General features: G+C 37.3%; 3 protein-coding genes across 3 annotated transcripts in view; 2 read left to right on the plus strand and 1 right to left on the minus strand.

The window, feature by feature from the left end:
• The window catches only part of LOC133525026 (transient-receptor-potential-like protein), a 52,779-nt gene that overhangs the window by 13,751 nt on the left and 26,809 nt on the right, over positions 1-12,219 (plus strand). Inside the window, 5 exon segments of the mRNA XM_061861221.1 lie at positions 107-249; positions 1,298-1,410; positions 2,191-2,324; positions 3,004-3,127; positions 8,480-8,675. Of these exon segments, the coding sequence (XP_061717205.1) occupies positions 107-249; positions 1,298-1,410; positions 2,191-2,324; positions 3,004-3,127; positions 8,480-8,675 (710 nt within the window).
• On the minus strand, positions 3,121-5,640 carry LOC133525029 (tektin-1-like). Its single transcript, XM_061861224.1, has one exon. The coding sequence runs from the start codon at positions 5,638-5,640 to the stop codon at positions 4,354-4,356; it is 1,287 nt and encodes a 428-aa protein (XP_061717208.1). The 3' UTR covers positions 3,121-4,353.
• Positions 6,230-8,444, plus strand: LOC133525028 (tektin-1-like). The gene has a single exon (XM_061861223.1). The coding sequence runs from the start codon at positions 6,323-6,325 to the stop codon at positions 7,607-7,609; it is 1,287 nt and encodes a 428-aa protein (XP_061717207.1). The 5' UTR covers positions 6,230-6,322; the 3' UTR covers positions 7,610-8,444.

Genomic DNA, 12,219 nt, shown 5'->3' on the forward strand with positions numbered 1-12,219 from the left:
GATTTTCGTTTTTTGCGGTTGGCCCACAGTGAAGAGTTAACTTAGTAGACGGACTTTACCGAGCCGGGGGTGCCTACCTCTGTCTCATCTATTATTGAAATTTCAGGATTTATATGGGAAGAAACACATGAGATCTTCACAGATGGCATTCGCGCATACCTCCGGGACATGTGGAACTTCATCGACTTCACACGCAACTTCCTCTACGCGACCGTGGCCTTGCTCCGGATAGCGGCTTATTTGCAACAGGTTTACACATTTACTCGTAATAATCTATCACTTGTTCGATTCGTACTGCAATGGTACTGAGTATCTGGCTGCTGATATTCCGCAGGGAGAGTTACCATATGAAAAAGGAATATGCTGATAAAATTGCAGACATCACACTAAAAGTTCTGACATTTCGTAGACGAGTCATTTCTTCAAAAATTCCTCCATTAAATCCCTTATTCCAAAATCTTTCGTGGGCTAGTAGCATAACCTTCCCTTTCCCCTGCACATGAGGCTTGAAAATTTTAGCTTGTGGTTGAGGTTTCTTAAAAACCCTGACACTCGCTAAGTCCCCCGCAATCCTGACAAAGACAAACAAAAATCCTGACATATCTGGGGAAATCCAGATGTATGACAACCCTATCCGCAGGTGACGACATTGACAGGTGACTACCGCAGGTCGAATAGGGTTGTTTCCATCTACAAATCTTAGGGCAGAATTGTATCCTAATCAATTCTTTTGGATTATAAGATCATGTTAAACTACTTTTAGGGGACCTCTAATAACCATATTTTTGTAAATTTTGAATTTAAAATATCTTTTGGCACACGTCACGTGACCAAACTCGAAACGTCATTGAACATTCTGATGACGTCACAACTCTCGGATTGACACTGTTGACAGTTAGGCGATAATCAACAAATGACAAATGTCAGTTGACAGTTCGTATCTTCGACGTGCGTATATATAGTTATGTGTCAAACCGTAAACTGTCACGTCACACAATTTTCAAAGAGCGTTTTGGGGGCGAAAGCATCTGTCAAAATATAGTTTGTTAATTTAACAGATTTAAAGCAGTTTTTAGTATAAAAGTTGAATTTTACGGCAACTTTTAGTTAATATAGAACGTAATACGAGCGTTTCAAAAAATTGGAAACAACCCTATTACGTGTCACGCAAAGTTAATATTCTTTCGACAAAAAAGAGACGAACTGATAGCCATTGTTACGCGAATTACAACGGTTTTTTTTTAAATATAAATGTTGTCAGGCATCATTTCTGAATAAAATGTATTCTTTGCTACAGATCACGGAGATCAAGAGAGACCCGCAGACCAAGTTTATACCTAGGGAGCAGTGGGACGCTTTTGACCCTCAGTTGATCGCTGAGGGCCTGTTCGCTGCTGCTAACATTTTCAGGTACTTAGTTATTAAACAATTTATCCCTCTCAACTATATAGCCCTAACTATGGGAAGGAGGGAGCACCGCGACACTATCTCGCCCGCGAGATAGACTACCCGTCACTCTCTAATTATACTTCGTTTTTTTAGCATTAGCACATAATAAAATATACTACCGTATACAAAGAAAACTTCCTACAAAACTGAAGTTGACAGCGATTCAGGGCCGAATCATGTTGTTTCTTTCCAATGTATGGAACTATCCCTTTAGGCTATTTAGGGTTGTCAAAATTCAAATAATAATCTTATCTGTGGTTGTGCACGCAAAGGAACGTCAAGTTGTGCCAACCCTAATAATTGCTCGGAGCAATGCTGAGCCGAACGGAGCCGAGAACGCCCTAACTCTCTAGTTTCCTCTCCCTGAAATTAGAAAAAAAGGTAATCAATTTTTACGTGTCGTTTAATTGAAAATAATTTGAAAACGCTTTTTTTTAATTAGTTTATATTACTTATGAAAGGAACGGAATGTAATTAATGGTCTATGATATATAATTCTTACATATTTGCTGTGACTCATTTTGTGTAAAAGTGTTTTTTTTTTATTTATAAAAAGACACGTCATAATCGCTTACCTTCTTTTTAATGCTAAAAACGAACTATAATACAGTAAAAAATGGGTGGTCTAGGCGAGCTACTGTAGCGACGGCGACGTACCTGTGCTAAGCTGGCTGACTGCGCTTTGGAGTGTGGCCTACCTGTCAAAAAATAAGCCGAATACTAAAACATGGTTCTCCTCAGTGCTCTGAAGCTGGTGCACCTGTTCTCCATCAACCCTCACCTGGGGCCGCTACAGATCTCCCTGGGCCGCATGGTCATAGACATCGTCAAGTTTTTCTTCATCTATAGTTTGGTGCTCTTCGCTTTCGCTTGCGGTAAGTTATTGTTTCTATAATAAAGTTAATTCTTAAAATACTGGATTTTAATAAAAAGATGACTAGAGCTCAAAAACGACTCAACTACGACTCAACTCTACAGCTCGTAGTTTGACAACGTCAAATATTATAATGCCGCTCAAGAGGTTTGGGTATAGAATTATATTTTGGGTTCTTCCCACTATAGTCCGTTTTTTAGCATTAGAAAGAAGTTAAGCGAGTTGACGTGTCTTTTTATTGAGAGAGAGGTAAAGTCTAAAATAAATGGCCCCTTAGTTTGACATTCAAAACTGGCCGCCCGGTGCGTCCGACACGTCATTTTCTATGACGCCTGATCGGTGCCCCGGCCTTGGTGTAACGTAAGTCATCCTTAAATCATATACGATAATTTACATCATTTTTCTTTCATAAGTAATAGTTACTGATTTAAAAAAAGCGTTATCAATAACAGACATGTCAAGATTATTTACTTTCTTTTCTAAAACAAAAGAAACGAACTATTAGTTACCACCAAGTTACCAGTGGGAACAGCTGAGGATTTTTTCAACGTTAGGACAAGAATCAAATACACATTTTATTTATGCATTTATTTACGTTAGAGATACCTTACTGGGCAAAAGGGCCGTACCCAAAATATGATGCTAGTGTATATGTTTTGTTTAAATTTACCGGTACTTAGGTCTTAACCAGCTCCTCTGGTATTTCGCCGACCTGGAGAAGAAGAAATGCTACGTCCTCCCAGGAGGTCTACCTGACTGGGATAATGCCGGTGACTCTTGTATGAAATGGAGGAGTTTCGGGAAGTAAGAAGTTTGACTTAGGCTAGCATAATCAACTTCGTTGCTTTTTTTTCGATTGTTTAGTCGGAATGACAAAAATAATGTATCCTTACGTTAATGGGGGGAGATAATTCTCACTATAAAAAGAATTAAATATCCTCGTCAGACATACAATGCTATGCGTAGTACTAAATACTTCTATGTAATCTAAACAATCTTAAATTGGATTACACTTGAATTTATTTTGTTTCGTCCAAATTTTAACCAAAATAAATTCAATCGTATTTCCTTCATTATTGATTTCATATTTAACTGGCATTTTTTGTATCGTGGGCCTTAGGAGGATATTAATTCTTAAACGCAATTACCTCATAAGTAATATAATCTGCCAGTATTGCGTCGGAGAACTGCATTGTTGGCTATTGCCGTACAAATCATAGTTACTGCTAGACTCTTCATACCACATAAAATTATCAATTATGTCAACACGAATAATAATTATTGTTTTTGTTGGCCGTTACCTCACATTTTATAAGCTATTGTTTACTTATTTATGACCGTACTTACATTTTTTGTTGATAAGAAACAGTGTTAACGTTTTTGTCACGTACCAGACAAATAAAGTGGTTTTTTTTTGCAAAAATGAAGAAAATGTATATTTCATCGACTATGGAATATTAACAATAAAAATTAAAATAATAAGTAATCGATGTTACATAGTAAATAATGTTTACTAATTAAGTAAGTAATACTTTCAGTTTCAGTTTAGTTAGTAGCAATAGCAGTAGTAGTAGTAAGTAGTTTAACTAATTTAGTTAATTTAGGCACTTAACAAAAGTTTTTATCATGTACCACACCAAAAAGTGGCTTGGAATTCTTTGCGTAAATGAATATAATTACATTTCTGCGAATTTAACCTTAACATTAAAATAAAAATAAAAAATAATTAATCGAAATTACATAGTAAATAATATTTACTAAGTAAGAATTACTTACATACTTAAGTTAGTTAATTTAGGTACTTAACAAAAACAATTTTATCCTTTCTCTTTCAACATAATACAAACATTTCCAGAACTTTGCTCTTAAATATTTACCTCTACTAAAAGGCCTTAAACACTTATTTATATCGTTAGAAAGAGTTCGAAAAGTTTATCATGTCCGTTAACACACCATTACAATATACCTCATTAAATTAAATTAAAACTACGACTTACTTCCATATTCTAAACGAGAGTCATGTCCAAACTTCAATAGGCATGATAGTCCATTGTCACCCTCAGAGACATGCAATCTACCTCATCGATCTTCAAAGTATTCATCTTTATGTTAATGTCCTCTTCCAACTGGATTTGTGTCTGAGACAGATAACGAAGAGCGGCCGTGGCGTCTTGCAGCATCTTCTGCAGTTGTTCAGTGCTGTGACGAAGCATCTCGCATTCATAGTATAAGGCTCGTCCAGGGGAATCTTTCACCAACTCAGCGCCGACTCTCTGAGCCCTTCTCCCAAGTCTCGTATGCGCCACGCCAACATATCCTTCTTTATCAGCTATGGCTTTCTTTAACAATTCAATGTTCTTTTGCATGGCAAGAGCCTTTTCAGTGACTTCACGATGCATGTCTTCGAGGTTTCCTTTAGCGAGTTTAGTCGCTTGTATACGCTCGTTAAATGCATGATTGCATTTGTTATAAGCCGCCCATAAGTCGTCGATGACCTGCTTCAATAACGTGTCAATAAAAACTCGAATTGGGCGGGCCGAACTCACTTCTTTTGCTGCCAGTTGTATATTTTTAGCGGAATAGAAGTTGTATTCTTCAGTTGATATATCTGCTGGGTCCATATTTGTGTAACCTTCGTAAATAGATAAACATGTGTCAGTTGGTTTTAATGTAAGCGAACCTTTATCGGCATCAATAGCAGCTTGTTTGTATTGCAAATCTCGATCGAGCTGGTATCGCGTGGAACGCAGGCGTCTCATTTGTTCATTCAACTGCTCAAGAGCTCGCTTCAACAGACTTTTAGCGCCAAGAATGGCTGATATTTCTTCTTGTAAAGCAGATTCCACATTGTCAACCACTAGATCGATGCCCAACCTGCCGTCTCTCAGCATGAGACATTTTCTACATATGTTTAAAGCATTTTGTTCTAAAGAGGCCAGACAATCTTGCAGCCTAGTTTTGTATACACTCATAGCTTCAAGTTCGATGCAGATTTCTTTTCTCTGTAGACATAACTCATTTTTATTAAATTCAACATCTAATATACGCTCTTCAATGCGCATTTCAGATGTAGCTTTTAATATTTTGCTTCTGTCTTCTGTTTCTTCTCGGACTCTCTGACACTCTCCAAGGACCTTGTCGGCTAGTTGTTGCTGGTCTGTGGTGATTCTACTTTTCGCGTTGTTGTTCAATTCCCATTCAGCGAGGGTAAACTTGGCTGTTCTGGGGGGTATGCACACCAATTCTTGTTGCGATAGCATTGTTGTTGCCACTGGGGCGCCGATAACGTGGCGAATTCCAAATTTGGTGTCGCCCATAGTTGAATTCTTTACAAGTAGGTAATCTTAACAAATCACGAATAACACTTAGCTTTAACCACGAAGGTGTACCTATAAGTAAGGAATAAATATGTGGTTCTTAAAACGTAATGTGAACCAAGTTTAGTAATTGACTTAACTGTTTGTTTCCATGGGAATAATTAAGGCGTTGCTGTGCGTGCAGCATGTAGAAATAATCCCCCTCCCTTTCAATAAAATCGGGCGCAACCTAGTGCGTGTCTGTGAAGGTTCCGTACACGTAGTTTCATAGAAACAACACGAATGCCACAGTACTTGCACAGTACTGACGAGTTTTATTAGTCTCAGTATTTATTTTAGCCATAACAGAAAAAACAGGTAAACGACTAAACGGTTTCTATTTCAGGTTATTAACTACTTAAATAAATACAGTATCATTGCACAAAATACTTGTACTAAAATATAAAAATATAATGATCAGTGAAATGGCTGTTCGTTTAAAAAAAAGCTGAGCCAAACTAAATATAACCTGCGTACTTAAGTACAGAGCACTGCCAATAATATTTTTAAACCACTTTTCAAGTAACTTTTTTGCCGTCACAGTTTTGACAACGAAATTATTTGATTGACAAATATTGTCATTGACTATTATTATATTTTTGTTATTTCCTTACAAACAAGTTTTCGATAATTATTTAGCAAAATGAGCGACGCGCAATTTGGTGTGCGCCACGTAATTGGAGCCCCGGTGGCCACGACGCGGCTATCTGAGCAGGCGATTGTCTGTGTACCCCCCAGGTCCGCCAAGTTCACTCTCGCAGAGTGGAAGCTCAACAACGACGCCAGAAACAGAAATGCTGAAGACCAAGCCCAACTCGCCGACAGGGTCCTTAAAGAATGTGAGAGAGTCCGCGACCAAACGAAAGAAAGCGCAAAACTCTTAAAAGAAACCTCAGATCGGCGCATAGAGGAACGAATTGGTGATGTCGAGTTCAATAAAGGAGAATTAATGGTACAAAGAAAAGAGATTTATAATGAGCTAGAAGCTTTAGGCATGTATAAGACCCGGCTACAAGACTGCTTAGCTTCCCTGCAATCAAATGCTCTTACGATCTGTAGGAAATGCCTTATGTTGCGAGACGGCCGGTTAGGAATCGATTTGGCTGTCGATAATGTTGAAGATGCGCTGCAAAATGAAATAACTACTATCCTCGGGGGGCAAAGTCTTTTGAAACGGGCTCTAGAACAGTTGAACGAACAGATGCGACGACTGCGTTCCGTTCGGTACCTACTCGATCGCGATTTGCAGTACAAGCAAGCTGCCATCGATTCCGATAAAGGATCACTCACGTTAAAACCGACTGATTTATGTCTGTCCGTTTACGAAGGCTACGCAAATCTAGACCCCGCTGATATTTCAGCTGAAGAATACAATGCGTACTCCGCAAAGAATATACAACAGGCAGCACGAGAGGTGGCTTCCGCTCGCCCGATACGCATATTCATTGATACTTTGCTCAAACAAGTTATTGATGATTTATGGACATCCTATAACAAATGCAACCACGAATTCAATGAGCGTATTAAAGAGACACATATTGCAAAAGGAAGGCTGGAGGAGATGCATCATGAGACGGCGAAGAAGATTTGTGACATGCAGAATAATATTTTAGAATTGCAAAAGGCTTTAGCTGAAAAGGAAGGGTACATAGGTCTGGCGCACACGAGACTTGGTAGGAGGTCTCAGAGAGTAGGCGCCGAATTGGTAAAGGATCCTCCAGGGCAGTCCCTGTACTACGAGTGTGAGAGCCTCCGTCACAGCGTGGAGCAGCTTCAGCAGATGCTACAGGAAGCCACGGCCTCACTTCGATATTTGCTGCAGACACAAATACAATTGGAAGAAGATATCAACGTCAAGATGAATACTTTGAAGATTGATGAGGTGGACTGCATGACTTTGAGAGCCACTATGGACTATCATGCGTACTAATTATGCCAATTGCATGTTTTATATACATTTATTATTTATTTTTATTATATTCAAAATCGTATTTTTTCATAAATTCGGATTGAGTGTTATTACGTAACAATGTTTTTCTTTGATATGAAAATTTTACTGAGACATTTCTTCAATGGCTCCAAAATAGATTTAGAAATAAAAACACATTTATTTTTAGAATGCTTTATTAAGGCAAATTCGTTACAAAACATCTATTACCTATCATTTTTGTACTTAATGGAAATTATAAGTATTTCCCCGAATCTGAACGTAATTTCCATATATTTATACGTGTGAGCTTTATTCTGAAATGTAGTTACTCCTACGTTACTCGTCAACTTGTGGATATGGAATTGGAAATAAGAACGACTTTGTTACTTATTCTAAACAAGCGCTTGTATAGATTTTTTATAGAATCATATTTTGCTATATTTTTAATATAAATTGGTGAATTATGGACATTATATGTACTGTGTTAAAGCGCTAATTAAATAATAAAAGTCCGTTTCATTATGATTTTATTTGATTTAAACACTAGTGAATCTGGAATTACGAGTGCGAACATGTCCTCGTTTTATTAAGAATAAATAGATATATATCTACGAAATGTGCAAGAATCATTAGAGTAGACACATAATTTATTAGATATTTTACTATTTAGAGGGACGAGGGACTTTTTTGGATGATTCACAAACAGCCAAACTAGAACGCAGAACTTGTTTGAAATACTTTTTGTTAGTTATATTTGATGTGCTTTTAAGTATCTGTTTTACCTTCAAGTTCATTAAGATATTCCTTTAAATTAGACGGATTCTACCCCGCTTGAGCTCAAGGTGTTTTAATTCTTTTTTTTACCACCAGCGTATTCGAAGCCTCTCAATCCCTCTTCTGGGCGTCATTCGGCATGGTGGGCTTGGAGAACTTCGAGCTGGCTGGCATCAAGAGTTACACTCGCTTCTGGGGGCTGCTGATGTTTGGCTCTTACTCCGTGATCAACGTCATTGTGCTACTGAACCTGCTCATCGCTATGATGTCCAACTCTTATGCCATGATTGACGTAAGTGGAATTTAAATTAAATTTCAAAACATACTCGTATATTCTGTTTTGACGAAACCTGCGCTGTGGATCTGATGGTATGCAATTTATTTGGTTAATTTCAAAATCTGTTTCTTAGTAGGCAGAGATGACGGATCGCCACTTGACATTATCATAATCAATTTAGAACCCATTTAGAACCTATCAAATTATTATTAGGGTAACATTTTGTATCAAAGGAAAAATGGAAAAACTTACCGCCTCCGCCAGGAATGTTCAGGTTAATGTGGGGAAGAGAAGAGAGAGAGAAGAGATACAATTGATGGCATGGAAGACTATTATAGATATCGGAAAAGAACTCTCATATTTGTATACGTCTGTCGCTCGGACAGTCAGAAAAAAAGATCTTCAATCCTTCGGCTGTACCGAACTTTTGTAAGCTTTTTGTGAGCTTGTAGATGCTCTTCCCTTATAGATTATTGTATTAATACACTACATAATACTAATATGCTAAGAGCGGGCAGGCGTTGCAGAGATATCTAATCATTCGGTGATTTACAGAACAAAATTCATACAGGAGATAACATTTCAAATTATCTCCGATCTTATCTTTAGGTGTTAATCAACTTGTACTGTATATAGGCAAGCTGTAGATATTTGTTTAAAGTATTGTAAAAATTGTTTGCATTTATATACGATATTTTTGTATTCAAAAAAAGCATTAGCTTCGTATTTTGATATGTAAATTAAGGAAACTATAGGTCAATTTACTGCTGCTTAATCTACTGTTCAATGTTATTGAATGACTGTTTGTTTCTGAATAAAAGAGAAAAAAAGAGATCTTACATACCTATTTTATTATTAGTACGAGAAGTTATCGGTAATATTATTATTTATTAAGTTAAAGGAATCGGTAAATTTTCAGTTACATTTATTATTAATTTAAGTGTTCGAATAAAAATATGTACTTAGTCCTTATTTACATTAAAACACTGAGATAATCTCTTATATTTCGTGCTGGAGCTTTCAGCAGATAATTTAATTCTATATTTACTTACTATAGATCGCGTCATCGAGATTACATGAAGTATTACATTTTTGAATTTTTACGGCATTTACTCGTACTCTGCTATTAGAAATATTACTAGTGTCTCTGTGAGCTGTAGACCTCGCGATAAGCTTAGGAATTGAAAAGTGAAAAATACTTAGTTCATGGAGTCATTGTCACAGTGGACTCACAATGGTCGTAAGCGCCATAGATCCCATTGGCGCTTAAGTCCTTTATGCCAAAGTCCGCGTAAAAAAAATCCGAAATCAGAATCGACAAAAAATTCTATTTCATCACAGAATCTGGCCACAAAATCACACGAGAATCGGTTGAGAATTGTGACCTGTATAGTAGAACATCCAGACATACGAAGGCAGTTTTCCCGAGTCAAAACGGACACCTTCGCTAACGCTAGATGCGCCAAAGAATGCTCGGTTCTTTTTCTATCCCCGTTTAGACGGCCTAAGAAAATTTGCATGCGATTTTCCTTACATTGAGGAATCTGGTCGATCGACTGAATTCATTGTACTGTATAGTTATATACAGTACAATGAATTCAGTCGATCGATGTAATGAATATTGCTTGCAAGTTCTTGAAGCCATAAGTGTGAATGGTAGTGAATGGGATTTTGCGTCCATGTTTGCTAGTATCATAAACCAAACTGCAAGTTCATATGAAACATGAGAAAAATAAAAATACCTCGACGGCGCTGGCGACACGTGTCATGTGACATTTTCTCGTAGTCTATCCCTAGCTTCACTCTAAGTTCAGGGTTTTTTTGCTATTTATCTAAGTATTTATATCAATAATAAATAATAAAACCTAAAGGGGCCCAATGATTACCAGTTCGCCGGACGATATCGGCCTGTCAGTTATTCGCAGCAAAAGCTGATAAACACGATACTCACAGGCCGATATCGTCCGGCGAACTGATAATCAGTGGGCCCTTTTATTAAGTACTAACCCCCTTATTCATAAACGTCTACTAAAGTTGACAAGCCGCTAATAATCGTTTGTCCCTTTCCATCATACCAATACGTCAAGGGACAAACGATTATTAGCGGCTTGTCAACTTTAGTAGACGTTTATGAATAAGGGGGTAAAGGTTTGTTCACCATTTAAAAATCTCATGTCCCAATCAATGAGCCAGTATGCCATGGTGGAACTCGGTTTCCATTAATATTAACTTAGTATCTATTATTAAACTTAAGTTCTCAGTCAAGTTAGTATCTTCATAAAACATTTAACCGGTATGATTCGAGTTGTGTTTGCGTGCTAATTGTTCACAGAATCACAAATGTGCTTTGTAATTAGTCTGATGGAGGTCAGAAATGTCTGTGAACCAAGTCAAAGTTGTTTAATAGTCGCCATCAGATATATCGGAACGGCCAAGGTGCTCGAAAATATGTGAACACGCACTCTAACGCCTTGACAATAGAGACCTGTTCAGATATTTGTGAGCACCTCGGGCGCTCCGATATATTTGATGGTGACTGTACGTATATGTTATAAATACTAAAGTATCTCTTTTTTCTTGACTCAGAGAAAAAAGCGTGCATAGGTTCATGCGTAGCACGCCGTAGGTACGCCGCATTATTTCTAAACGATTGTTTTTTTAATCCAATATTCCTTTCATATCAACAAATGGTAAAACGATCCAACTTTTTACAAGCTTTTATTTAACTTGCAATGTAACTATGTATTGTTCGTACGGGTCAAAGCTTGCAAGTTAAATTCGACTCACTCCCTGGGTCAGTCGGGTGACGATGGAATACGGTACCATCGAGCCGACCTGATGGAGACAAGAGGTAGCCATAGGAACTCTCTGATAAAACAATGCAATCTAATTGTGTTTGTTTTTTTCGTAACTTAAAAAAACTTTTTATTATGACCTCGTAATTAAATTTTAAAAATTTACCCTCCAGCAGTGTAGCAAGCGTTGGCAGCAAAGATAATTTGAAATAGAGGTGTATTGTCTAAGAAAAACATTGTAGCGACGTAAATTTACTGCCATCTTTTGACACATAATTAAAACTATTAGGACGCCATTTGAATTTGATGCTTATTACGAGTATTTTACTGATATGAGTTAAATTTGTTAAATATCAAAAAGTGCCTAAAGCCTAACCTAACCTAAAGCTTATGGCTCCATCGCTCGAAACGATGCTGCTATACCTTTGGGCTTTGATCTATTAGATCAGATGGCGCCACTTTTTGATATTTAACATATTTAACTCATATCAGTAAAATAATAAGGATCAAAGTCAAATGGCGTTCTAAAAGTTTTAATTATGTGTCGAAAGATGGCAGTAAGTTTACGTCGCTACAAAGTTTTCTTTGACAATACACCTCTTTGGTTGGCAGTTATTTAGTTAGTTAAAAAGCTCGTACCTCTCTCGTAACTTTTGTATTGCTTGTACAGTCAGCGTCAAATACTTTGTAGTAACCAAAGTAGCCAAATAGTTCGGTACACCATATATTTAGTATGGTGTACCGAACTATTTGGCCACTTTCAC

This window comes from Cydia pomonella, chromosome 14 (genome assembly GCF_033807575.1).
Source record: "Cydia pomonella isolate Wapato2018A chromosome 14, ilCydPomo1, whole genome shotgun sequence".
In the NCBI taxonomy this organism is placed as follows: domain Eukaryota; kingdom Metazoa; phylum Arthropoda; class Insecta; order Lepidoptera; family Tortricidae; genus Cydia; species Cydia pomonella.

Bases quoted from the DNA above. Each gene is read 5' to 3' on its own strand.
- LOC133525029 (XM_061861224.1), bottom strand. From the start codon at position 5,640: ATGGGCGACACCAAATTTGGAATTCGCCACGTTATCGGCGCCCCAGTG.
- LOC133525028 (XM_061861223.1), top strand. From the start codon at position 6,323: ATGAGCGACGCGCAATTTGGTGTGCGCCACGTAATTGGAGCCCCGGTG.